Genomic DNA, 26,510 nt, shown 5'->3' with positions numbered 1-26,510 from the left:
CTGTGCCCTTTCCCTGTGTGTTACTGTCGCACGGATTCCCAGATGGTTAAGAAATACTCTCTTTGTATTACTGTAACATTCAGCTGTGTAGAAGGAAACCTCACTGTTACTGTAACACCCTGTGACTCGGGATCATCTCTCTGTATGTGTTACTGTAACACCCTGTGACTCGAGATCGTCTCTCTGTGTGTTACTGTAACATCCTGTGACTCGGGATCATGTGTCTGTGTTACTGTAACACCCTGTAACTCGGGATCATCTCTGTGTGTTAGTGTAACACCCTGTGACTCGGGATCGTGTGTCTGTGTTACTGTAACACCCTGTAACTCTGGATCATCTCTGTGTGTTAGTGTAACACCCTGTGACTCGGGATCGTGTGTCTGTGTGTTACTGTAACATCCCGAGACTCGGGATCGTGTGTCTGTGTGTTACTGTAACACCCTGTGACTCGAGATCATCTCTCTGTGTGTTACTGTAACACCCTGTGACTCGGGATCGTGTGTCTGTGTTACTGTAACACCCTGTAACTCGGGATCATCTGTGTGTTAGTGTAACACCCTGTGACTCGGGATCGTGTGTCTGTGTGTGTTAGTGTAACACCCTGTGACTCGGGATCGTGTGTCTGTATGTGTTAGTGTAACACCCTGTGACTCGGGATCGTGTGTCTGTGTTACTGTAACACCCTGTAACTCGGGATCATCTCTGTGTGTTAGTGTAACACCCTGTGACTCGGGATCGTGTGTCTGTGTTAGTGTAACACCCTGTGACTCGGGATCATCTGTGTGTGTTAGTGTAACACCCTGTGACTCGGGATCATCTCTGTGTGTTAGTGTAACACCCTGTGACTCGGGATCGTGTGTCTGTGTTAGTGTAACACCCTGTGACTCGGGATCATCTCTGTGTGTTAGTGTAACACCCTGTGACTCGGGATCATCTCTGTGTGTTAGTGTAACACCCTGTGACTCGGGATCGTGTGTCTGTGTGTGTTAGTGTAACACGCTCACTCACTGTTGTGCTTGAAGATGCGGATTGTGGCTCCGGACAGTCGGGCCCCCAGCACCAGGGACGCATGGTTTAGCTCATCACTGAGAATCAGACACCCCTAAAATAAAACAAATATTAACGTGAAAACTCCAAGGGCAGAAACACAAGAAACCTGAACAGAGAAAGTGGCAGGCAGAGAGGCAGATAGGCAGGCAGAGAGGCAGGCAGAGAGGCAGGCAGAGAGAGGCAGGCAGAGAGAGGCAGGCAGAGAGAGGCAGGCAGAGAGAGGCAGGCAGAGAGAGGCAGGCAGAGAGAGGCAGGCAGAGAGAGGCAGGCAGAGAGAGGCAGAGAGAGGCAGAGAGAGGCAGGCAGAGAGAGAGGCAGAGAGAGAGGCAGAGAGAGGCAGAGAGAGGCAGAGAGAGGCAGAGAGAGGCAGAGAGAGGCAGGCAGAGAGGCAGGCAGAGAGAGGCAGAGAGAGGCAGACAGAGAGAGGCAGGCAGAGAGAGGCAGAGAGAGGCAGACAGAGAGAGGCAGGCAGAGAGAGGCAGAGAGAGGCAGAGAGAGGCAGAGAGAGGCAGAGAGAGGCAGAGAGAGGCAGAGAGAGGCAGAGAGAGGCAGAGAGAGGCAGGCAGAGAGAGAGGCAGAGAGAGAGGCAGAGAGAGGCAGACAGAGAGAGGCAGGCAGAGAGAGGCAGAGAGAGGCAGAGAGAGGCAGAGAGAGGCAGAGAGAGGCAGAGAGAGGCAGGCAGAGAGAGGCAGAGAGAGGCAGAGAGAGGCAGAGAGAGGCAGAGAGAGGCAGGCAGAGAGGCAGGCAGAGAGAGGCAGAGAGAGGCAGGCAGGCAAGCAGAGAGGCAGGCAGGCAGAGAGGCAGGGAGAGAGGCAGGCAGGCAGAGAGGCAGGGAGAGAGGCAGGCAGGCAGAGAGGCAGGGAGAGAGGCAGGCAGGCAGAGAGGCAGGGAGAGAGGCAGGCAGGCAGAGAGGCAGGGAGAGAGGCAGGCAGGCAGAGAGGCAGGGAGAGAGGCAGGCAGGCAGAGAGGCAGGGAGAGAGGCAGGCAGGCAGAGAGGCAGGCAGGCAGGCAGAGAGGCAGGCAGGCAGGCAGAGAGGCAGGCAGGCAGAGAGGCAGGCAGGCAGAGAGGCAGGCAGGCAGAGAGGCAGGCAGAGAGGCAGGCAGAGAGGCAGGCAGAGAGGCAGGCAGAGAGGCAGGCAGAGAGGCAGGCAGAGAGAGGCAGGCAGACAGAGAGGCAGGCAGGCAGAGAGGCAGGCAGGCAGAGAGGCAGGCAGGCAGAGAGGCAGGCAGGCAGAGAGGCAGGCAGGCAGAGAGGCAGGCAGGCAGAGAGGCAGGCAGGCAGAGAGGCAGGCAGGCAGGCAGAGAGGCAGGCAGGCAGGCAGAGAGGCAGGCAGGCAGAGAGGCAGGCAGGCAGAGAGGCAGGCAGGCAGGCAGAGAGGCAGGCAGAGAGAGGCAGAGAGAGGCAGGCAGGCAAGCAGAGAGGCAGAGAGAGGCAGGCAGGCAAGCAGAGAGGCAGGCAGGCAAGCAGAGAGGCAGGCAGGCAAGCAGAGAGGCAGGCAGGCAGAGAGGCAGGCAGAGAGGCAGGCAGGCAGAGAGAGGCAGGCAGAGAGGCAGGCAAGCAGAGAGGCAGAGAGAGGCAGGCAGGCAAGCAGAGAGGCAGGCAGGCAAGCAGAGAGGCAGGCAGGCAGACAGAGAGGCAGGCAGGCAGAGAGGCAGGCAGAGAGGCAGGCAGGCAGAGAGAGGCAGGCAGAGAGGCAGGCAGGCAGAGAGAGGCAGGCAGAGAGGCAGGCAGACAGAGAGGCAGGCAGACAGAGAGGCAGGCAGGCAGAGAGGCAGAGAGGCAGGCAGACAGAGAGGCAGGCAGGCAGGCAGGCAGAGAGGCAGGCAGGCAGAGAGGCAGGCAGGCAGGCAGAGAGAGGCAGAGAGAGGCAGGCAGGCAAGCAGAGAGGCAGGCAGGCAGACAGAGAGGCAGGCAGGCAGACAGAGAGGCAGGCAGGCAGACAGAGAGGCAGGCAGGCAGACAGAGAGGCAGGCAGGCAGACAGAGAGGCAGGCAGGCAGACAGAGAGGCAGACAGAGAGGCAGGCAGGCAGAGAGGCAGGCAGAGAGGCAGGCAGGCAGAGAGAGGCAGGCAGAGAGGCAGGCAGAGAGGCAGGCAGGCAGAGAGGCAGGCAGGCAGAGAGGCAGGCAGCCAGGCAGAGAGGCAGGCAGGCAGAGAGGCAGACAGGCAGAGAGAGGCAGACAGGCAGGCAGAGAGAGGCAGACAGGCAGGCAGAGAGGCAGACAGGCAGGCAGGCAGAGAGGCAGACAGGCAGGCAGGCAGAGAGGCAGACAGGCAGGCAGGCAGAGAGGCAGACAGGCAGGCAGGCAGAGAGGCAGACAGGCAGGCAGGCAGAGAGAGGCAGGCAGGCAGGCAGAGAGAGGCAGACAGGCAAGCAGAGAGAGGCAGACAGGCAAGCAGAGAGGCAGACAGGCAAGCAGAGAGGCAGACAGGCAAGCAGAGAGGCAGACAGGCAAGCAGAGAGGCAGACAGGCAAGCAGAGAGGCAGACAGGCAAGCAGAGAGGCAGACAGGCAAGCAGAGAGGCAAGCAGAGAGGCAGAGAGGCAGACAGGCAAGCAGAGAGGCAAGCAGAGAGGCAGAGAGGCAAGCAGAGAGGCAGAGAGGCAAGCAGAGAGGCAGAGAGGCAAGCAGAGAGGCAGAGAGGCAAGCAGAGAGGCAGAGAGGCAAGCAGAGAGGCAGACAGGCAAGCAGAGAGGCAGACAGGCAAGCAGAGAGGCAGACAGGCAAGCAGAGAGGCAGACAGGCAAGCAGAGAGGCAGACAGGCAAGCAGAGAGGCAGACAGGCAAGCAGAGAGGCAGACAGGCAAGCAGAGAGGCAGACAGGCAAGCAGAGAGGCAGACAGGCAAGCAGAGAGGCAGGCAGGCAAGCAGAGAGGCAGGCAGGCAGGCAAGCAGAGAGGCAGGCAGGCAGGCAAGCAGAGAGGCAGGCAGGCAAGCAGAGAGGCATGCAGGCAAGCAGAGAGGCAGGCAGGCAGGCAAGCAGAGAGGCAGGCAGGCAGGCAAGCAGAGAGGCAGGCAGAGTACTCTGCGCAGGCAGACAGGCAGGCAGGCAGAGAGGCAGAGTACTCTGGGCAGGCAGACAGGCAGGCAGGCAGAGAGGCAGAGTACTCTGGGCAGGCAGGCAGAGTACTCTGGGCAGGCAGGCAGAGTACTCTGGGCAGGCAGGCAGAGTACTCTGGGCAGGCAGGCAGAGTACTCTGGGCAGGCAGAGAGGCAGAGTACTCTGGGCAGGCAGGCAGAGTACTCTGGGCAGGCAGACAGGCAGAGTACTCTGGGCAGGCAGGCAGAGTACTCTGGGCAGGCAGGCAGAGTACTCTGGGCAGGCAGGCAGAGTACTCTGGGCAGGCAGAGAGGCAGAGTACTCTGGGCAGGCAGACAGGCAGAGTACTCTGGGCAGGCACGCAGGCAGGCAGAGAGGCAGAGTACTCTGGGCAGGCAGGCAGAGTACTCTGGGCAGGCAGACAGGCAGAGTACTCTGGGCAGGCACGCAGGCAGGCAGAGTACTCTGGGCAGGCAGGCAGAGTACTCTGGGCAGGCAGGCAGAGTACTCTGGGCAGGCAGGCAGAGTACTCTGGGCAGGCAGGCAGAGTACTCTGGGCAGGCAGGCAGGCAGAGTACTTTGGGCAGGTACCTTTCCAGCCAGTGCAGGGATGTTCATGGAGTTGGTGGCAAAACCCATTCCGTACGTCATGGCGGCCTCCACACCCAGAAACCGCGCGACCAGACTCTCCGTCTCATGGAGCTTATCCAGGTTCCCTGTGTGAGGAGGCGCAGAGATCAAATCGTGGAGAATGGGGCGATGGGAGGACCTAAAGGGAATGGGAGGGACCACAGGACAGGAGGCGGGGCTACGGCACCCATTTTTAAACACAATATTTAAGCTCCGCCCTCTTGCTGTCTCTATAGAAAGGGGTCACTGGGGCGAGCGCTCCCTGTGCCAGTCTCCCTCACCCATCTCCTGCCGGGTGCTGCAGACGCCCGCTCCGTACTGGCGCAGAGCCAGCTCCGCTGCATCTGCACAGGCCCCGCGGCTCTGCGCGAAGCCCAGGTAATTATAGGAGCCCATGTTCATCACGTCCTTCATCATGCGGCCGGTATACCTGCGGAGGCGGGCGAGGCAGCCGTTACACACACGGCACAATGAGGCACGGCACAATGGCGCGCACACGGCACAATGGCGCACACACGGCACAATGGCGCACACACGGCACAATGGCGCACACACGGCACAATGGCGCACACACGGCACAATGGCGCACACACGGCACAATGGCGCACACACGACAGATTGTGAGCTCCTGGGTGCAAGGGTTTCTGAACTGTAACAGCTTGTATAGCGCCCGTGCGCCGCGGAATATGCTGGCGCTATATTATAAGTAACAGCCCTAACAATAATAACCATCGCGGCCACACCGGGCCCTGCAGGGACCGCCCGGTTATCCGGTATAGGACATCGGGGCGCGGGCGGTTCTCTGCGACCAAATCTCCGCCGGCATTTAACCGCTACTCGCTTCGCCGCCATGGTAAGTCCCTAACCTTAACCCTAAAAAACCCCAATACCAACGCTACCCCCTACCCTAAAAACCTTTACCCCTTACCCTAAAACCCCCTATACTAACCGCTAAATTAACCCTTAAATTAACTTTCCTTGGTGAAGCGGCTGCGCCGGAGGATTCCTCTGCGGCCAAACGCCGCGGAGAAATGGTCGCAGCGGGATGCCTGCCACCCATTATCCGAAATCGGCAGTTATTCGCCTCTAGCCTGTAACTGGCCCCCACGGTCTCCTTATATAGTTGCAGTGCCCGCTGGTATGCGGACGCTGCAGAATGACGCGTCGCCGTTTCGCCGCAGACAGCACGGCCTCTCTGGAACTTTAGCACACGTAAGACACCTGCAGTTTCCTCCCGTGGGAGAGATCAGGGCGGCGAGTAAAGCCAGATTCTATTATTTAGGGAAAACCATCATGGTTACAGTTTTATTACCCGCAACACTTACCCCCCACAATGCCACGGAGGCCCGCCCCACCGGGCAGCGCAATATAATACGCAGAGACCCCGGCTACTGCCCGTGCAGACCCCCCCTCACTCACTTGCATGTCCAGTTGTAATCCTCCGTGAAGGTCTCCTTGATGTCCATCGCCGCCCCCGGGACGCCACACAGCGGCCGGTTCCAATTATCCCGTATCCGCATGTACAGGTTCCGGGTGTAGAAGTTCTCAAAGTCCTGATACAGAGGCACAAAGTCCTGCAACGCCAAGTGCCAGCGTCAGCCATGGAGCGCCACGGATTACAATGGCGCGATCACGGTCAATCTGCCGCGCAAGTTCCACGTGGTAAAACCGTGACGCTGTTATTACGGAGCCGGAACCACTCCCATGTTACCTGCCGGTTACGCGCTCCGGCAGGGGTGTAATACACCCAAATACTCTATCCCAAGAGAGACAGTGAGCATTAACACCCTTTATGTCAAACATCGTAGTATTAGTTATAATGCGCCAAGATATTCCTCAGCACAGAACAATGGGGTCAAAAGGCAAGCAATAAAATATCACAACAGTTACACACATCGGTACAGTCGATAAGGAGCTTTGTGTATGTGTATATGTTACTGTATATATGTATATATGTATATATGGACACATGCACGCACATCTCCAAGCTAGTGAGTCAATAACATACTTTGGATCCACTATGCGTAAATACTGTAACCGGGGGGGGGTCTTAACTCCAGACCCCCCCCCCCCCCCCCAACAGGTCAGGTTTTCAGGATATCTCTGCTTCAGCACAGATGACTGAATCAGTGCTGATGCAAGGACGGATTGTGAAACCTGTGCTGAAGCAGGGATATCCTGAAAACCTGACCTGTTGGGAGGGCTTGAGGACCGGAGTTCAGAACCTCTGCTGTAACCGGTACCAATCGGACAAGGAGGGCACTGCACGGTTCTCTTAGTAAAACGCAGATCGACGTTTCAGCTCCGACAGAACCCCACAAGAACGGCTACGCCGGGCACGGAAATCAATGTCCCCACAGAGAACCGTGGCGTGCCCGGTCACACGGCGTCACTCACCTTCTGCTCGTCCCTCTCGGTGGCGTTGTGACACTTCTCAATGTTCCAGGCCCGGAGGAAGTCCCGCAGGTACCCAAAGAGAGTGAGGATCCCGTACCCCATGTACGTGAGGACTGCCACCAACATCGGGGTCTCCTCAAACGCCTCGCTGAAGGGTTTCTTGTAGAGGCGGCCATCCTTAGGAATGTGGGGTACCTGGGACAGGGAGAGGCGAGGTTACAGAAGGGTTTAGGACAGGGGTGCGCATCCTCAGGAATGTGGGGTACCTGGGACAGGGAGAGGCGAGGTTACAGAAGGGTTTAGCACAGGGGTGCGCATCCTCAGGAATGTGGGGTACCTGGGACAGGGAGAGGCGAGGTTACAGAAGGGTTTAGGACAGGGGCGCCCATCCTCAGGAATGTGGGGTACCTGGGACAGGGAGAGGCGAGGTTACAGAAGGGTTTAGGACAGGGCCGGCCATTCTCAGGAATGTGGGGTACCTGGGACAGGGAGAGGCGAGGTTACAGAAGGGTTTAGGACAGGGCCGCCCATCCTCAGGAATGTGGGGTACCTGGGACAGGGAGAGGCGAGGTTACAGAAGGGTTTAGGACAGGGCCGCCCATCCTCAGGAATGTGGGGTACCTGGGACAGGGAGAGGCGAGGTTACAGAAGGGTTTAGGACAGGGGCGCCCATCCTCAGGAATGTGGGGTACCTGGGACAGGGAGAGGCGAGGTTACAGAAGGGTTTAGGACAGGGGTGCCCATCCTCAGGAATGTGGGGTACCTGGGACAGGGAGAGGCGAGGTTACAGAAGGGTTTAGGACAGGGGTGCGCATCCTCAGGAATGTGGGGTACCTGGGACAGGGAGAGGCGAGGTTACAGAAGGGTTTAGGACAGGGGCGCCCATCCTCAGGAATGTGGGGTACCTGGGACAGGGAGAGGCGAGGTTACAGAAGGGTTTAGGACAGGGGTGCCCATCCTCAGGAATGTGGGGTACCTGGGACAGGGAGAGGCGAGGTTACAGAAGGGTTTAGGACAGGGCCGGCCATCCTCAGGAATGTGGGGTACCTGGGACAGGGAGAGGCGAGGTTACAGAAGGGTTTAGGACAGGGGTGCCCATCCTCAGGAATGTGGGGTACCTGGGACAGGGAGAGGCGAGGTTACAGAAGGGTTTAGGACAGGGGTGCGCATCCTCAGGAATGTGGGGTACATGGGACAGGGAGAGGCGAGGTTACAGAAGGGTTTAGGACAGGGGCGCCCATCCTCAGGAATGTGGGGTACCTGGGACAGGGAGAGGCGAGGTTACAGAAGGGTTTAGGACAGGGGTGCCCATCCTCAGGAATGTGGGGTACCTGGGACAGGGAGAGGCGAGGTTACAGAAGGGTTTAGGACAGGGCCGGCCATCCTCAGGAATGTGGGGTACCTGGGACAGGGAGAGGCGAGGTTACAGAAGGGTTTAGGACAGGGGTGCCCATCCTCAGGAATGTGGGGTACCTGGGACAGGGAGAGGCGAGGTTACAGAAGGGTTTAGGACAGGGGTGCGCATCCTCAGGAATGTGGGGTACATGGGACAGGGAGAGGCGAGGTTACAGAAGGGTTTAGGACAGGGGCGCCCATCCTCAGGAATGTGGGGTACATGGGACAGGGAGAGGCGAGGTTACAGAAGGGTTTAGGACAGGGCCGGCCATTCTCAGGAATGTGGGGTACCTGGGACAGGGAGAGGCGAGGTTACAGAAGGGTTTAGGACAGGGCCGGCCATTCTCAGGAATGTGGGGTACCTGGGACAGGGAGAGGCGAGGTTACAGAAGGGTTTAGGACAGGGCCGCCCATCCTCAGGAATGTGGGGTACCTGGGACAGGGAGAGGCGAGGTTACAGAAGGGTTTAGGACAGGGCCGCCCATCCTCAGGAATGTGGGGTACCTGGGACAGGGAGAGGCGAGGTTACAGAAGGGTTTAGGACAGGGGTGCCCATCCTCAGGAATGTGGGGTACCTGGGACAGGGAGAGGCGAGGTTACAGAAGGGTTTAGGACAGGGGTGCGCATCCTCAGGAATGTGGGGTACCTGGGACAGGGAGAGGCGAGGTTACAGAAGGGTTTAGGACAGGGCCGGCCATTCTCAGGAATGTGGGGTACCTGGGACAGGGAGAGGCGAGGTTACAGAAGGGTTTAGGACAGGGCCGCCCATCCTCAGGAATGTGGGGTACCTGGGACAGGGAGAGGCGAGGTTACAGAAGGGTTTAGGACAGGGCCGCCCATCCTCAGGAATGTGGGGTACCTGGGACAGGGAGAGGCGAGGTTACAGAAGGGTTTAGGACAGGGGTGCCCATCCTCAGGAATGTGGGGTACCTGGGACAGGGAGAGGCGAGGTTACAGAAGGGTTTAGGACAGGGGCGCCCATCCTCAGGAATGTGGGGTACCTGGGACAGGGAGAGGCGAGGTTACAGAAGGGTTTAGGACAGGGGTGCGCATCCTCAGGAATGTGGGGTACCTGGGACAGGGAGAGGCGAGGTTACAGAAGGGTTTAGGACAGGGCCGGCCATTCTCAGGAATGTGGGGTACCTGGGACAGGGAGAGGCGAGGTTACAGAAGGGTTTAGGACAGGGCCGGCCATTCTCAGGAATGTGGGGTACCTGGGACAGGGAGAGGCGAGGTTACAGAAGGGTTTAGGACAGGGCCGGCCATTCTCAGGAATGTGGGGTACCTGGGACAGGGAGAGGCGAGGTTACAGAAGGGTTTAGGACAGGGGTGGCCAACTCCAATCCTCAAGGCCCACCAACAGGTCAGGTTTTTCAGGATACCCCTGCTCCAGCACAGGTGGCTAGATCAGTGACTCAGTCGAAGACTGAGCCACCTGTGCTGAAGCAGGGATAACATGAAAACCTGGCCCTTGAGGGCTTGAGTTGGCCGCTCGTTTTAGGAGAGGACATTAGCAATAACACATCTAACTCCCCAGTGACAGACGCACAGAACCTATCGCTATTGGGGTTTGTCACTGCAAGATGAGACATAGTACCGCAGATACCAAGTCAGAGTGTAAGCTCTTGGGGCAGGACACCTTTGAGCGTGTAAAGTGTACAGCACTACGCACACGGTCAGTGCTTCATATATACACACAAATACTGTATGTATTGTTATCACCAACTTAAGACAATTACACAATGAACACACCCAAGATGTTCAGCGGAGCGTTTACTGCAGGGGGCCAATGCAGTCCTCAAGGTCCACCAACAGGACAGGTTTTCAGGATATCCCTCCTTCAGCACATGTTGCTCAGTCATTGACTGAGCCACCTGTGCAGAAGCAGGGACTGATTGAGCCACCTGTGCTGAAGCAGGGATATCCTGAAAACCTGACCTGTTGGTGGCCCTTGAGAACCCAAGGTTTAGAGGACAGACAATCTTAGACAGCGCCAAACCCAGCGCCACAGTGTTATATACTTCTATATTACATCGGGCCAGCTGGGGGGCTACTAGCAAGGTCCCCACAAAGGGGGACGTGGCCGCAGCTCAACAGGTTTGGGCCAAAAAATGTAACTAAAATCACCCGGACTTGTGGGAAGATTAAAAAACATGTGGAAATTAAGTAAATCATTTATCATATGGGATTTGCATCGGGGCTTCTTTGTATACGGCTTTATAGGATGGTAACCACACTCCTGCAGCGCACAGATTGCTGCAGCTCACGGTTAGATAATATTTCATTTAAAAAAAAAATAAGTTATGGCGAGTTAAAAAAAAAAAAATAAGTGAGAAAAACACCGAACAGTAATCAAAAATCCCGTCTCACAGGTCTGCAGCCCTGCACTTCCCCATTATCTCTCTGCAAACAGTGCAACACAAAAAAAGCTGTGTAATGCGGCAGGCATAAGCTTAGAGGGGATCCATGTTAATATGGAGGAGAAGTAAAGAGTGACCCACTGTGCTCATTTGCATGTCATTACCCAGAATCCCTGGCTGCAGTGGAAGCACTTTTTGCTAAGAGATAATGGAGAAGGGCAGCGCTGCAGAGCTGTGTGAATGTGCGCACACGTGGGATGTGTATTAAGTAGAATATTTCATGGCATTCCTGCCTTTGCTCTGCTCACTGAGGGAGAACAGCAGCAAAAATAAACACCCGACAGGCAGGGGGCGGGCATAATGGTGTGAGGAGAGAGACAAGCGGCTGGTACTTTAAGGGTCCGAGGAAGAGAAAGGGTATATTTTGCTTGGAGTTTAGCCTGCTGTGCTCTGCATGAAATGCATATATTCCACAGTGCGGCATTTTACGCAGCACAATTAGATTGTAAGCTCTTCGGAGCAGGGCCTCATCTCCAAAATGTCACTTTAATGTCTGAAGCACTTATTCCCATGATCTGTTATTTGTATTATTTGTTATTTATATGATTGTCACGTGTATTACTACTGTGAAGCGCTATGTACACTAATGGCGCTACATAAATAAAGACACACGTACACACACGTACACACACGTACACACACGTACACACACGTACACACACACGTCAATTATACTGGTAAGTGCTTTATAAAAGTGCTGTTTTGGGCATCTAAGTGGGACAGAACTTATATCCCCCTCACTGACAGCAGGACGTCTCTGGCAGTGAGAAGGTTAAAACCGCGTGTCAGGAATAAGCGGGGCTGGCGTGTTTCACGTTCTTTATCAGGGGAGTGCGAGGACACACCCGGCTGTGGAATGCAGGAGGAGGGTGGGAGACCAACACAGACCCACCCGAGGGAACCCAGAGGTCTGCAACCCACAGTGAGGAGAATGTGGGGGGCAGCGAGGGGGCAGAGGAGGCAGGGGGGCAGAGGAGAGGGGGGGCAGCGAGGGGGCGAGGGGGGACTTTAAATGAGAGATTTGTATAATTTTATTTATACCACTAACAGTGTACACAACGCTTTGCTAAATAACAGTTCAGGAAAACAAAAGTACACACCGCACATATAGCGCCTTTCTCCGAATGAGACTCAGAGCGCATCACAATGACATCACAGTGCGAGGTACAAAGACCTTTACACTGCCCCACAGAACTTACAATCTATGTTTGATGCCTGAGATGAAACGAGTGGAAATAAAGTCACGAGACACCTGGATCAGAACCAGGCTCCTCTCTCGTTGTTTTTAGAGAGTCTCACACACACCCAATAATGGGATCAGATAAGAGCTGTTCGTGCTCCCCGTACCCAGGAGTCTCACTCACACGGGACCCGTCTGCTCAACACTCCCTGTTTCACAGAAACCAGCCACGGAAAAATGCAAGTCACATAGGAGTGAAGTCAAGAACAGGTGCGTGACAGGGTGGGAGGCGTGGAAACCACAGCGCCAGGGGACACACGGCCCAGGTCCGAGGCCTGGGGCACTGACGCTTCAGATTGGAGCCGTTTCAAGTTGCGGTTCAGCAATCCCTGACCAGGAAAGGAATTCTATGTACACCGCGCTGAATCTTGCGTCTGCGTCACCGGACAGAAACATTTATAGCACTTTTCTATCCTGACTCATTGCCCGAAAACTTCAGCAACTTCCAACTTTCCCCCCAAATTAAAAAAAAAGGGGGGAGGGAGCGATTCTACTCGCCCCCCCCCCCCCCCCCCACAAACGTTAAAATCAGATAGGAAGCATCCGAAGGCGAAATCCTGAAACGTCACCGGGGCATTTCCATAAGAAGACCTGAAAGACGGGGTCCTCCGTTTTATAACCAGGGGGAAGGACCCGATATGTTTTATAGCAAGAGATAAGACTAGAACATAATCCGCGATTTGGGCTCTCCGCAGTGACGGCGACACACGGAGCGGTGTGTGCGCGCCTGCCACGGCTGCTCCGATTGTGTCACACACGTGAGCTGCAGCTTAGGTCCCCACAGAAGATCAGGGACAATTTTATAATCGCGCACAACCGACCACTTGGGTCCTGGGAAGACTTGCTAGTTTTTGATTTGTCGATTGGAAGAGGGGAGCACGGTTGCGTGGGGGTGGGGGGTGGAGGGGGTGAGAGATGATGACAGCATCGTTACCTGTTGGTCCTTCTAAACGCCCAGTTGTTCCTTGATCCCTCGCTGCTTCCTGATTTGTTATTGACATTTTTAGTTACATGCAAAGATATAACACTTGTTGGTCTTGAACACATACAGGTTTAATTCAGGGGGGAGGAGGGTGGGACTTTGTGCGTGACATGGACATCTAGTAACCTCTCCCAAATTCCTGACAGGAGCAAAATCAGGTGCATGAAAATAAAAGAGCAGCGGTCAGAATGACAGTGCTTCAGTTTAAACACTGATTCGATCTCTGTCCGCAGCTCACAGGCTCAGGCGGAGAGAGGCGCAAGTCTCTGTTCCGGAGTCTCTGTTCCGTGTGACACCTGGATTGTCTCATTGGACGAGTTTCCTTCTTAACATCACACTGGTCTCAGCTCCATCCTGGAGCTCACATCAAACACGACCTTTGGCCCTCGGTACTAAACACTCCAGCATTACAAACTTCTTCAATCCTCAGCTTGAAGATGAGGAAGGGGGCGAGAGAGTGAGGCAGGAGGTGAGGGGAGTGAGGCAGGAGGTGAGGGGGGTGGGGCAGGGGGAAAGAGAGCAGGGGGAGAGGGAGAGGGCGAGTAGGAGAGAGTAAAGTACAGCGAGAGTTAGAGTGTGGGGTATCTGCGTGAATCTTAGTCACCAGTGAGGTGAAGACTTGCAACAAAAATATTCTCTAATATTATTAGAAAATAGCACCAATCATCAAGATTTAACACTCGTCAATGTCTTTCGTCTAGGTTAGGTCAATGTCTAGGTTAGATCGACACCAAAGCATAAACATTTCATTATTTTATTAAATCTCATTAAACAAAAGGAACAGAAACCTCCCCAGTTAAGTACATAACAATTCCTCAAGTGTACACACACACACGTTTTTTTATTTCGTTGTTTTTCCCCATTTGTTTAAACAAAGATACATTCCTGTATATACACACATGTATCAGAGTAGATTATACATCTGGGGAAAGTATCTTAGTGTAAAAGGCGCTGAAACAATTACACGCATGCCAAGATCTACCCCTCCGCTCCCCTAAAATGTAGCACCCTTTTAGTTGATCTGGGCCATACAGAGCAAACTGACCGCAGGTCTTTAAGCGAACACTTTGACCTTGGGCCCTTTGTAAATTAGGGATTTAACATGCAGGGGCGGGGTGCCAGATATGTCCCAGCTGCAGGTCAGTCAGGGGCTTATCCGAGCAGTGGAAGGAACGCAGATTTTCCCTCCGAGTCGCTCGTGACAAACGCCTGAAGGCATGAGTCCTGCATTGTCCAGCTGTGTGTGGGTTATACAGCCAGTCCGTACCAGCAGCGGGCTGAGCGAATTAACCCCTCAATCACACCAACGCTTATTCCTAACGGAGCCGGATAAAGAGGCTACTCACTGACCACGGGCAAATACAGAGAATGACACCCGGCCACAAAGAGAAGCCCTCCTCAATCTTATGCACCATTATCAAATGACTTTCCTTTTAGTTATTGATGTTGCTTTAAGACTTTAGAATGCATCGTTTTGTGATGAATGCATTACCACTGATTAGGGAGGAGGGTGGGGGAATTCACCTGTATATTTTACTTTACATCATTTCTGGATGTAACTAGATATTTGGGAGAGGGTATGAGAGCTCACATTTTAATCCATGTACAAACAGACAGCCACGGATAACATGCTGGATGGATATAGAGCCATGTTTTGATTATACAGCACACTAGAGGTTATTCTGCCTGATCTCTGCTCAGATCGCTAGGCTCCTTCCAGTGTTAAGTGTATATTTACTGCTCCCCTGTGTACCCTCATGTCCTTTGTGAGTGAGTGTGTCTGCCGCACGAGCTCAGCATCACAATACCTCCATGTGAATGACAGTTTTGTTTCAGAGCCCTTGGACACTAATTATCTGTGTTCCCGCTTGTCACAGAGATCACACCTCCCATATATCACAAACTTACACACGTCAAAAGCTCGGATCTGCAGTGAAGCGATAAGCTTTGCTGTCTTTCTAGTTACAGATTTCATGCGGCTTATACTAAATTAAGCTCAACAAAATAACTATTTCTTAAAGCACTCTCCACCAACAGGACTCACATCGCGTCACAATTACAGCGCGCGGTGCACAGCGCATAGGAATGTTACAGACACAGTCCCTGCCCAGGTGAGCTTGTTTTTGGTGCCTGAGGCACAGGGAGATAAAGTGACTTGCCCAAGGTCACAAGAAGCCGACACTGGGAATTGAACCAGGTTCCCCCGAGTCACGCTCAGTGTCATTGTTATCAGTCAGTGCCGTTTCTCACTTGGCCTCTCCAAATTTTTTCATTAGGCCCGGGCCATAGAGGGGTGAGGAGATCCGAGCCGCGCTGACGCCGAGGCTCGCCTGCTGAAATCTGCGCGATTTCATGCCCATGCAGGTGAGCCAGCGGGCGCGATCGGAAGCGGGGGGAGACTGAGGGAGGCGAGGCAGTGACGTCGCTGGGCCAATCGCCCGCGACGCACTGACGTTGACGTCACGGCGCCGTGACGTTGACGCAGCTCCGCGCTGATTGGATGTTTTCAGCCGACAGCGCGCTGAAAAACAGCTTGGCGCTCGGCTGAAAACTCCAGCGCCTCAGCACGCCTGCGGACGCTCGCGTGAGCCCCCTCTAAAGGCATCCTCATTGAGGATGCAGGGGCTCAGCGCGGAGCGTCCGCACGGCTCAGCACGGCCTGTCCTTCTATGGACTCGGCCTTGGATACGTTTTATTTGTTTGCATATTGAAAATACATTGTTACATTCATTTTGACCAAAGCATTGTCAGGGGACCTTTTATTTTACAGGCTTTGAGCTTTACCCATTTCCAAATATTCCAGTAACATTTTTGGGGGTATTGAGTACCTTAATAACAAAAAAATAAGAGAAAATATAGGACCCTTTCAGTGTGAGATGGGCAGGCAGATTATTGGAGATAAGGGAAAAGCAGAGGTATAAAACAAATTCTTTGCCTCGGTTTTTACCAGGGAAGAATCAAGTTCAATAGTAGTGCCGCAGGAGGAAGCCACAACCTCCATATTAATGAACAATTGGTTATCTGAGGAAGAAGTTCATAAGTGGCTTGATAAAATTAAAGTAAATAAGGCACCTAGAATTATAGATCTGTAAGTCTGACTTCAAAAGTGGGGAAGATACTTGAAGGTTTAGTATGGGATAATATTCAGGAATACCTAATCGAAAACAAAATGATTAAGAATAGCATGGATTTATGAAGGATAGATCATGCCAAACTAACCTTATTAGTTTCTTTGAGGAGGTAAGTAGGAATTTAGACCAGGGTAATGCAGTTGATGTGGTCTACTTAGATTTTGCAAAGGCTTCTCATACGGTTCCACACAAGAGGTTAGTGTACAAAATAAAGCAAATTGACCTCGGTAAAAATATTGGCACCTGGATTGAAAATTGGTTGAAGGACAGACAGAGGGTTGTAATAAATTGAACTTTTTCAGGTTGGGCTAAATTTGTGAGTGGAGTACCTCAGGGATCGGTACTGGGACCCCTGCTTTTTAACTTATTTATTAATGACCTTGAGGTTGGCATCGAGAGCAAAGTCTCCATCTTTGGTGAGGACACGAAATTGTGTAAGGTAGGAAAATCAGAGCAGGATGTAATTTCTTTCCATAAGGACTTGGATAGGCTGGAAACTTTGGCAGATAAATGGCAGATGAGGTTTAATACAGATAAATGTAAGGTTATGCATTTGGAAAACAAGAATAAACAGGCGACTTACAAATTAAATGGGGATAAATTAGCAGAATCCTTTGAGAAGGATTTTGGAGTGCTTGTAGACAGCAGGCTTAGCAATAGTGCCCAAAGTCATGCAGTAGCTGCAAAGGCAAACAAGATCTTATCTTCCATTAAACGGGCAATGGATGGAAGGGAAGTAAACATAATTATGCTCCTTTTCATAAAGCATTAGTAAAACCACACCTTGAATATGAAGTACAATTTTGGGCACCCTGCCATAGAAAATACATTATTGAACCAGAGAGAGTGCAGCGAAGAGCCACCAAATGAATAAAGGGGATGGAAAATCTGACTTATGAAGAGAGGCTAGCTAAATTAAATTAGTTTACATTACAAAAGACGGATCTAAGAGGTTGATATGATAACTATATACAAATATATTCAGGGACAATACAAGGAGCTTTCAAAAGAACTATTCATCCCAAGGGCAGTACTAAGGACTCGGGGGCATCCCTTAAGGTTGGAGGAAAGGAGCTTTCACCAGCAACAAGGGAAAGGGTTCTTTACAGTAAGGGCAGTTACAATGTGGGATTCATTATCCATGGAGACTGATGGCAGATACAATAGATATCTTCAATAAAATGTTGGACATCTTTTTAGATAGGAAAGGTATACAGGGATATACCAAATAAGTATACATGGGAAGGATGCTGATTCAGGGAGTAATCTCATTGTCAATATTTGGAGTCAGGAAGAAATGTATTTTTCCCCTTATGAGATATTATTAGATGATATTTCATTGGGGTTTCTTGTTTGCCTTCCTCTGGATCAATATACTGTAAATATAAATATAGGATAAAAGAATCCATCGTCTAAATTTAGCATAGGCTGAACGTATGTGTCTTATTCAAACCTCATACACTATGTAACCACTTCCAGTGCCTGCTTTCTAATCTATGGTTATTAAATATCTATATTCCAAAGGAGCCAGAAAAATAATGTGGTATCAATCTCTCAGTATTAGAAAACAATGGGGAATGTCAGCAGCCGATTGGGACAATGTTGTCAATAATATAACCTTATTTGACCCGTGTGAGTTGGAGACGGGCCCAGTGAGCACAGATCTCAGATTAATGGCTTTACTGAACACTCTGGTATTGACCGTTTGATAAAACAAAACCTGCTCATTACCTTGGAAACATCTTATAACCCCGAGGCAGTGAGCGCAGGGCGTTTACCTGTGGACAGGTGCTAATATTTCCAAGGCGGAGGTGGCTGCTAAGACACCGGAAACCCTGTCCTGAACGGCACTAACTCCCCCGTTACTGTGACTCCTGTATTAGTATGCGACCCGGTCAAAGGCCAATACTTTACATGGTAATGTTAGACCAACGTATGCCATGGGCAGCACGGGCGCTATAAGCCCCTCACTGGCGCTATATGCCCCTCACTGGCGCTATAAGCCCCTCACTGGCTCAGCATCGTCTCATTAAAGGATAAACACTAATCACGTGGCAAGGCAGAGCGTTGGAGAAAGATTTAAGTGACACGCTCCTAATCTCTCACTCAGACCAGGGAAGACTTTCACCACCCCCATTCAATGTCCCTTTTCCTGCCAACCTCCCTTAAGAGGAGCAACAGGAAATCCCTGCCTGGGAACCTTCATCCTCCACCCCCCTCTCCATCCTAAACATTTGCTGACCCACCTGATAGTCCTGAGATATCTGGCGCTGTGTGCCAATGTTCTATTATACAGCGCAAACAATGTACGCAGCACTGTACGAAACAGACTGCCTTACTGGGAAATATCATACAATATGTGCATCAAACATTGCACACGATAAGAAAGGCAGCCTTGAGCAATCCCTAAAGGCTATGATGGGAGAGCTCCTGACCCACTGCATGTGCACCCATCATCCTGATCCCACAAAATCTGCACCAATCGCCATCTTTGAGCCAAATAAACAATAAAATATGGCATATAGTTTATATGGAAAAACTTTCAGCATATCTGAATGACTCCACCATTCAATTGGCGGAGGTTTGGGACCCTTGGTTTCGCAAGGCCGGTATATCCCCAATCTAGATTAAAATATTGTGATTTATGTTGTATTAAAAACGCTATTCACTATGCTATATATGTACAAATGCTGTCCCCTTCCCTTAACCTTCCCCCAAATGTGATATTACCAAATATCTGTATCCATGCATCCCCCCTCCCCCATAATCTTTGAAACTATTCAATAAAAATTCAAGTAACAAAAAAAAATCTGCACCAATATGTATATTTCCTGATGTGCATGTCAGATTGTAACGCCTGGGGCAAGGAGTCCCACCAAACCCCAATATTTACTAACGGATCCGGTCATTAGCATTAATCTACCCTGGAGCATGCCTTGTAAATATGTATCTGTAATGTGCCATGTAAATGGTTGGTGGTGCTATAGAAATACAGTATAGACCAAGCTGTCTGTCCCTGGATCTTCCCACTCACACATTCAGAATTCTTACTGGACATTCCGCCTGAAACAATGAAAGGAATATTTCAGCAAGAAGAAGCAGCGTGAGGAAGGGATTAAACGCAAAGGCAGAAAAGGAGCAATTCTAAGTAACAACGCAACCCGTGATCTTACAGAGAAGCGCGGAGCAGTGTCCAGTGAGGCTCGGACCGGCAGGACACACAGGGGTACTGATACTGACAGGAACAATACTCGCTCAGTGGGCCTGGATAACATTGACTCTGTGCAGTCAGCTTCAAATAAATATACCCAGAGAAAACCAGCATCTAAGCAGTGTCTATATACACACATATATACACACACACAGCATGTATATACAGGACGCAGTATATATACACAGCAGAGGCTCAACTCTGTCATCCTAGGACATGCAGAAGTGTGCAAGTGTGACTGTAGACTCCTGACACACACATGATGTGATACACTGTATAATGGAAAGAAAGTTATCATGTGATCAACTCAAACTGCACAGAACAGGGAGCGGACTACCCAACCCAACCAAGAGACCCTTCCCCAAACCCAGAGAGGGGGGAGAACCCCACAAACCCTCCAAGAGGGAGGCGGGGACCCCACAAACCCTCCAAGAGGGAGGGGGGAACCCCACAAGCTCACCAAGAGGGAGGGGGGAACCCCACAAGCTCACCAAGAGGGAGGTTGGAACCCCACCAAGAGGGAGGGGGGAACCCCACCAAGAGGGAGGGGGGAACCCCACAAGCCCACCAAGAGGGGGGGCGACCACACAAACCCTCCAAGAAGGAGGAACCCCACAAGCCCACCATAAGGGAGGGGGGGGGGACCACACAAACCCTCCAAGAGGGGATACACCTCAAAACCAACCTAAAGAGGGGGGACCCTACTCCTCAGCAGAAGATCTCCGCTCCCCCCGTTCTCTCACCTTCCCTCCCGAGCAGGCTCCGTTGCTCACGTGTCCGTTCTCCGCCCGATGTCCCCCGTTCAGGGTTGGTTTGTGAGAGCCAATGTATCCCCCGCCCGAGGCCTCCCCGACACCGAGCCGCACCATGTCCCCGGTCTCCCCGCTCCTGTCACAGGCCCGGTCCCGGCAGCAGCTGACGTCCGCCCCGCCCAGCGAAACCGGAACTCCCCGCCGCAGTCTCAGCCAATCCCGAGCCGAAACGTCACTGCCGGCCCAGACACTGGAGGGGGCGGGCTCTGGACGGGAGGGGGAAAAGACAACCAATCAGAATCAGGCGTTGGGCGGGGCCTGAAGGGGAGCGGCAGCTGTGACGTCGCATGACGGAAGCGCTCGGAGCAGGCTGCACGTGTCCGACCTCCAGTGACCTCTGCGGGGCGGAGTCAGAGAAGGGGCGGAGTCAGAGAAGGGGCGTGGACAAATATACGTTGCCCCCAAACGTAAACATTTTTTTTTTATAGACTAGAGAATAATAATAAGAGGTTATTATTGTGATCCAAACAGAACCTCATACATAACTGCACCCCACGACACGTCTGTGTCGGCCCAAAGGCAGACACCTGATGGGGCTCCCCAAGAGCTGCTCCCCTCTGCACAGGACCAGCGTGCTAAGGGTTAACATTTGCATGTACTATGTGGAGCGTCAACCCCACCCACTGGAATGTTAATGAGCCAAGAGGACACAAATAACTTTTTGTTCACAGCTGCAACAGATTCAATCTCAACCACCCCAGTGTACGTCTGCGTTACCCCAAAGGCGGACAGCCTTTGGCGCAGCTGAAGGGTGTGAGCCGTCTGCTGCCGTTCGCTGATGTTAAAGCTGCTCTATTTCAATCTGAAACTCACCAGCCCTTTATCCCCTGCACCCAATTTTCCAACTCTATTCTGTCCATGAAATATCTGTGAATTGATTGTATAACTCCTGTTCATTTAATGTAACCATGTATTGTTACAATTCTGTGCCCAGGACACACTTGAAAACGAGAGGTAACTTTCAATGTACTACTTCCTTGTAACACATTTTTTATAAATAAAACTGTGCAACATCAATAATAATCACAATATTATGGGGTATCACTCGTAGGGTTGCCAGGTGGTCTTCTTTGAAAATAATGGACACAGCAGGATTTGAAAATCCGCCGCACCTTGGCACATACATGAGTCACCGCCTCCTGGCTGCCAGATTTCAGTAGGGGTCAGGGAGCGTTAAGTTGTCTTCAGGATTGATGCCCATATACCTAGGATACTGTATATAGGTATATTCATGTGACTACTCTATATTAACAAATTCATGGGACAAAATATTATCCTGTCCCATTATATACATTGATTTTTTTTAAGACACCTTTGTATCATACTTTTTTGACCCATTTTAATGGCTACTTTTAGAGTACAGCAGTCCCCTGGGTTTTAAGATTTGTAAAATCTTTCACATTTTTTATGCATTGGTTATCCTGATCTTGTAGCCAATCAATTATATTACCAATTATTTTACCAGTTTTTATTAGTGGTTAAAGTGTTACTCATACTGTAGTTTTCTTAAATATATCCATTTAATGCAAAGTTTATGTGAATTCAGAGTAACCATACAACTGTAACAACTTGGATGAAAGCAGTACCGCATGTTGTCACTATGTCTTGGCTTTTATTAAACATTCAGAATATTAGCAATGTATTGATGATTTAGGGGTTAAAGAGCCAAGCCTATTTATATACCTGAGTATGGCAGCACATACTCTACTCCTGATGAAGCCGCTACAGCGCTGCGAAATGCGTTGCGTGTACGAGTAAGGCTGCGTCCATAGACACTCCGCGCTGAGCCCCTGCATCCTCAATGAGGATGCCTTGAGAGGGGGCTCACGCGAGCATCCGCAGGCGTGCTGAGGCGTTGAAGGTTTCAGCCGAGCGCCAAGCTGTTTTTCAGCGCGCTGTCGGCTGAAAACCTCCAATCACTGCACAGCAGCATCAACGTCACGGCGCCGTGACGTCGGCGCCGTGACATTGACGTCAGTGCGTCGCGGGCGATTGGCCCAGCGACGTCACTGCCCCGCCTCCAACCACCTCCCCCCCGGCTCCCTTCGTGCACGCTGGCTCGCCTGCAAGTCCGTGCAATCGCGCTGACTGAAGCAGGCGAGCCTCCGCGTTAGCGCACCTCCGCTCTCCCCACACCTCTATGGCCCGGGCCTTACAGAGACACACAGAGAGGATCAGCTGTGCTGTCCTCTCACATGCAGGCACTGAGACACTATATACATTATTATATACATTTTAGAACGGAGCATGATGAGAATATGGACCACCCTGATGTGTAGGGGGCCCTGTTTGTATCACACGGACCTGTCAGTTCCAAGCTGTGGGAGGCAGATAACTTATCAAGAGCAGAGCTGCCTGGTCACCCCCAGGGGATGTGTGTAAGGGAAGAGAGTGGAAGGAACACGAAACACAGGACCTGTCTTTTATTTACATGCTGGGGAACAAAGATCCATTGCTTGCTCTATCATCTTAAACATAGTTTGAGTAAGACATATAAATGCAAATTATTTTAAAATCCACTCCTGTGTTTAACTCTCCCCATAGCCCTTCCTAGTGCAATATACGTGCTGGACTTTCACAAGAGAAAATCTTTCCCAGTTTTACCATTTGGATTTCATGGGCCAATAAGAGATTGTTCAATAGGTGAAATTGTTGTGTGAAGAGCATTGGAAACATCCCAGGATTTGTCCGGGGTGTATTTGTGAATTTTACACAATTTAATTCTTGAAACGTATATACATTAATATTAATTTTTTAAATCTAGCACTTACAATATATACACAGTGCTGTACATTTTGCTAGCACAATGAGCCCCTGCCCTGAAGAGCTTGCAATCTAATGTTGGTGCTTGGGGCACAGCGAGTTAAAGGGACTTGCCCAGGCTCCCCCACTTTAAAGGGAAGGGAGTCGGGGAGCAGAGGGAAGCAGCAGGAAGAGAGTCGGGGAGGGAGGAGGGGAGCGGAGGGAAGAGAGTCGGGGAGGGGGGAGGGGAGCGGAGGGAAGAGAGTCGGGGAAGGAAGCTGCAGGGAGGGAGGAGTGGCGGGAACAGTCGGGGAGGGGTAGGAAAAGAGGGACGAGTAGGAAGAGTCGGGGAGCAATGGGAAGAGAGCGTCTGTCAGCTCCACAAGAGACCGGATGCAGCAGCAATAAAGGAAACGGCTGCACCTCCCCTGCACCTCAATTTCTAATACCTCCTGGGACCCCTCTTACATTTCTCAGCCACTAAATTCTGGGGGGAGGCTTCTCAGTGTTCGGTAATTATCACTCACCGCTGACCACAAAAATTTCACAGCGCGGGCAGCAAGTGGCAGATACGCAGGGGAGAGGCGTGTGTCGGAGGTCCAGGTAAGCCCACCCTGTGCTGCCCCCTCCATATAATAACTATTTAATATAGCGCTTCACAAGGACAGCACAGCGCGCGGTAAGCAGCACACAGGAATGTTACAGACACAGTCCGTGCCCAGGTGAGCTTACACTCTATGATTTTGATGCTTGAGGCACAAGGAGATAAAGTGACTGCCCAAGGTCACAAGGCACCGACACCAGGAATTAAACCAGGTTCCCGATTCAAACTCAGCAACATTGTTACACTCTGTGTCCTTACTCATTCTGCCGCTCCTCCCTCTACTGCTCTACACAGTCTTACTGATTTTAGTCCCTCAAGTTGCCACCTCTGTGAAGGGTTAAATCATGTTTCGGTGTATTCAGCAGGCGTACACTTAGAGCGGTGATTCTCAACCAGTTGGGCGCGCATCAGGATTTCAGGGGAGGCGTGTAGTTTCAAAACATATTCAATATTATATTTTGTATTTGGAAAACGAAGTAAAAACAATGATATTTTTGGCTTTCTTACTATAGAAAGTACGCCGCTTATAGCATCGTCCTGACGTGCAGGAGCGCACCATTATCTTTCCTTTATCTCGGACTTAAGCTGTCGACTTCGCTGTGTGTGGATGGTGCCGCTGTGCCACTAAACAGCCACGTGGTATACCGATATAGCATTTTTTTTTGTTTTAAGGCGAGTTAATGTTTTATTTCAAAATAAACATTAGTATTTTAGTGCAAAAAGACACCATAAAACACAGTGCAGTGTTTGTAGTGCGCACAGACGGAAGTCTGGGATTAAATATGAACGAGTTCACTTTTTCCTACACACTCTGGTGGTTTTTCTCTTCGTTTTACTGGTTTGTTATCACAAGTCATGAATACGCTCATAACTCAATGCCGATTAAGTAGGCCTTTCTCGGGCGAACGTCCACAAAGAAATTGATAAAAGGCAGGTTTGAAGGGAGGGGGGAGATTTTTTATATTTATCACTTAGGGGGCAAGGGGTAAAAAAAAGGATGAGAAACACTGGAGGATCCGTGCAAAAAGGAACGCAGTATGAATACTGATTTGTTTGCGCTTACCCAGAATCTGCACTGCGTGCCGTGTGCATGGAGTAAGCCCGCTTTGGTTCTGCATGGAGTGTGCATGGAGTAAGCCTGCTTTGGTTCTGCATGGAGTGTGCATGGAGTAAGCCCGCTTTGGTTCTGCATGGAGTGTGCATGGAGTAAGCCCGCTTTGGTTCTGCATGGAGTAAGCCTGCTTTGGTTCTGCATGGAGTGTGCATGGAGTAAGCCCGCTTTGGTTCTGCATGGAGTGTGCATGGAGTAAGCCCGCTTTGGTTCTGCATGGAGTGTGCATGGAGTAAGCCCGCTTTGGTTCTGCATGGAGTGTGCATGGAGTAAGCCCGCTTTGGTTCTGCATGGAGTGTGCATGGAGTAAGCCCGCTTTGGTTCTGCATGGAGTGTGCATGGAGTAAGCCCGCTTTGGTTCTGCATGGAGTGTGCATGGAGTAAGCCCGCTTTGGTTCTGCATGGAGTGTGCATGGAGTAAACCCGCTTTGGTTCTGACGAAGACGTGAATAAGTGGGTGTTTTCAGAAGTGCTGGAACTGTATTTTGGGTGGGGGGGCTGTACATGGAAACTCAGTAACATACACACGTTACTATAATGTAATATAAGAACCCAGAAGCCCCCCCCCCCCCACAGAACCCCTTCCCCCTCCACCCCCCACCTCCGCAGAACCCCTTCCCCCTCCACCCCCGCAGAACCCCTTCCCCCTCCACCCCCCACCCCGGCAGAACCCCTTCCCCCTCCACCCCGGCAGAACCCTTCCCCCTCCACCCCGGCAGAACCCCTTCCCCCTCCGCCGCAGAACCCCTTCCCCCTCCACCCCCCACCCCCGCAGAACCCCTTCCCCCACCCCCGCAGAACCCCTCCACCCCGGCAGAACCCCTTCCCCCTCCACACCCCACCTCCGCAGAACCCCTTCCCCCTCCACCCCCCACCCCCGCAGAACCCCTTCCCCCTCCGCCCCCCACCCCGGCAGAACCCCTTCCCCCTCCACCCCGGCCGAACCCCTTCCCCCTCCGCCGCAGAACCCCTTCCCCCTCCACCCCCGCAGAACCCCTTCCCCCTCCGCCGCAGAACCCCTTCCCCCTCCACCGCAGAACCCCTTCCCCCTCCGCCGCAGAACCCCTTCCCCCTCCACCCCCGCAGAACCCCTTCCCCCTCCGCCGCAGAACCCCTTCCCCCTCCACCCCCCACCCCGGCAGAACCCCTTCCCCCTCCGCCGCAGAACCCCTTCCCCCTCCACCCCCGCAGAACCCCTTCCCCCACCCCCGCAGAACCCCTCCACCCCGGCAGAACCCCTTCCCCCTCCACCCCCCACAGAACCCCTTCCCCCTCCACCCCCCACCTCCACAGAACCCCTTCCCCCTCCACCCCCGCAGAACCCCTTCCCCCTCCACCCCCCACCCCGGCAGAACCCCTTCCCCCTCCGCCACAGAACCCCTTCCCCCTCCACCCCCGCAGAACCCCTTCCCCCTCCCCATTGCAGTTCTGAAACACATCCTCTGAACAGCTTTTTGTTGCAGGTAAGGTGCAGTCTGAGCTGCTACCACCGGAGGGGGAACGCTGCACTCAGGAGGAGCAATAAAGTGTAGCTGAGAATATTCGCCACCGGGGACCTCGTTACCGTACCTCACACTTATTATTTTGAATGAAGGTCTCCCTCCCTCCCTCCCTCCCTCCCTCCCACAATAAAACTATTTTGTGGAGTTTCGTGGTGATGAGTCACAATGACAAGAGCAGAAGTGAAATCAACAGACAAAGCTGTATTTATTAGGCTCGAATAAAATAAAACAGTATCCCTCCC

General features: G+C 52.3%; 1 protein-coding gene across 1 annotated transcript in view; it reads right to left on the bottom strand.

The window, feature by feature from the left end:
• Positions 1–20,454, bottom strand: part of SPTLC2 (serine palmitoyltransferase long chain base subunit 2) — a 50,414-nt gene extending 29,960 nt beyond the window's left edge. The window contains exons 1-6 of the mRNA XM_075614652.1: positions 20,241–20,454; positions 7,119–7,313; positions 6,141–6,295; positions 5,003–5,151; positions 4,683–4,807; positions 1,009–1,102 (exon numbers count right to left, since the gene is read on the bottom strand). Coding sequence (XP_075470767.1) covers positions 1,009–1,102; positions 4,683–4,807; positions 5,003–5,151; positions 6,141–6,295; positions 7,119–7,313; positions 20,241–20,366 — 844 coding nt within the window. The 5' untranslated portion in view covers positions 20,367–20,454. The remainder of the gene's footprint in view (positions 1–1,008; positions 1,103–4,682; positions 4,808–5,002; positions 5,152–6,140; positions 6,296–7,118; positions 7,314–20,240) is intronic.
• Between the last annotated feature and the right edge of the window lie 6,056 nt (positions 20,455–26,510).

The sequence above is a fragment of the Ascaphus truei genome, chromosome 9 (assembly GCF_040206685.1).
Source record: "Ascaphus truei isolate aAscTru1 chromosome 9, aAscTru1.hap1, whole genome shotgun sequence".
Classification (NCBI taxonomy): domain Eukaryota; kingdom Metazoa; phylum Chordata; class Amphibia; order Anura; family Ascaphidae; genus Ascaphus; species Ascaphus truei.
This window is presented reverse-complemented; position numbering and strand designations above follow the sequence as displayed.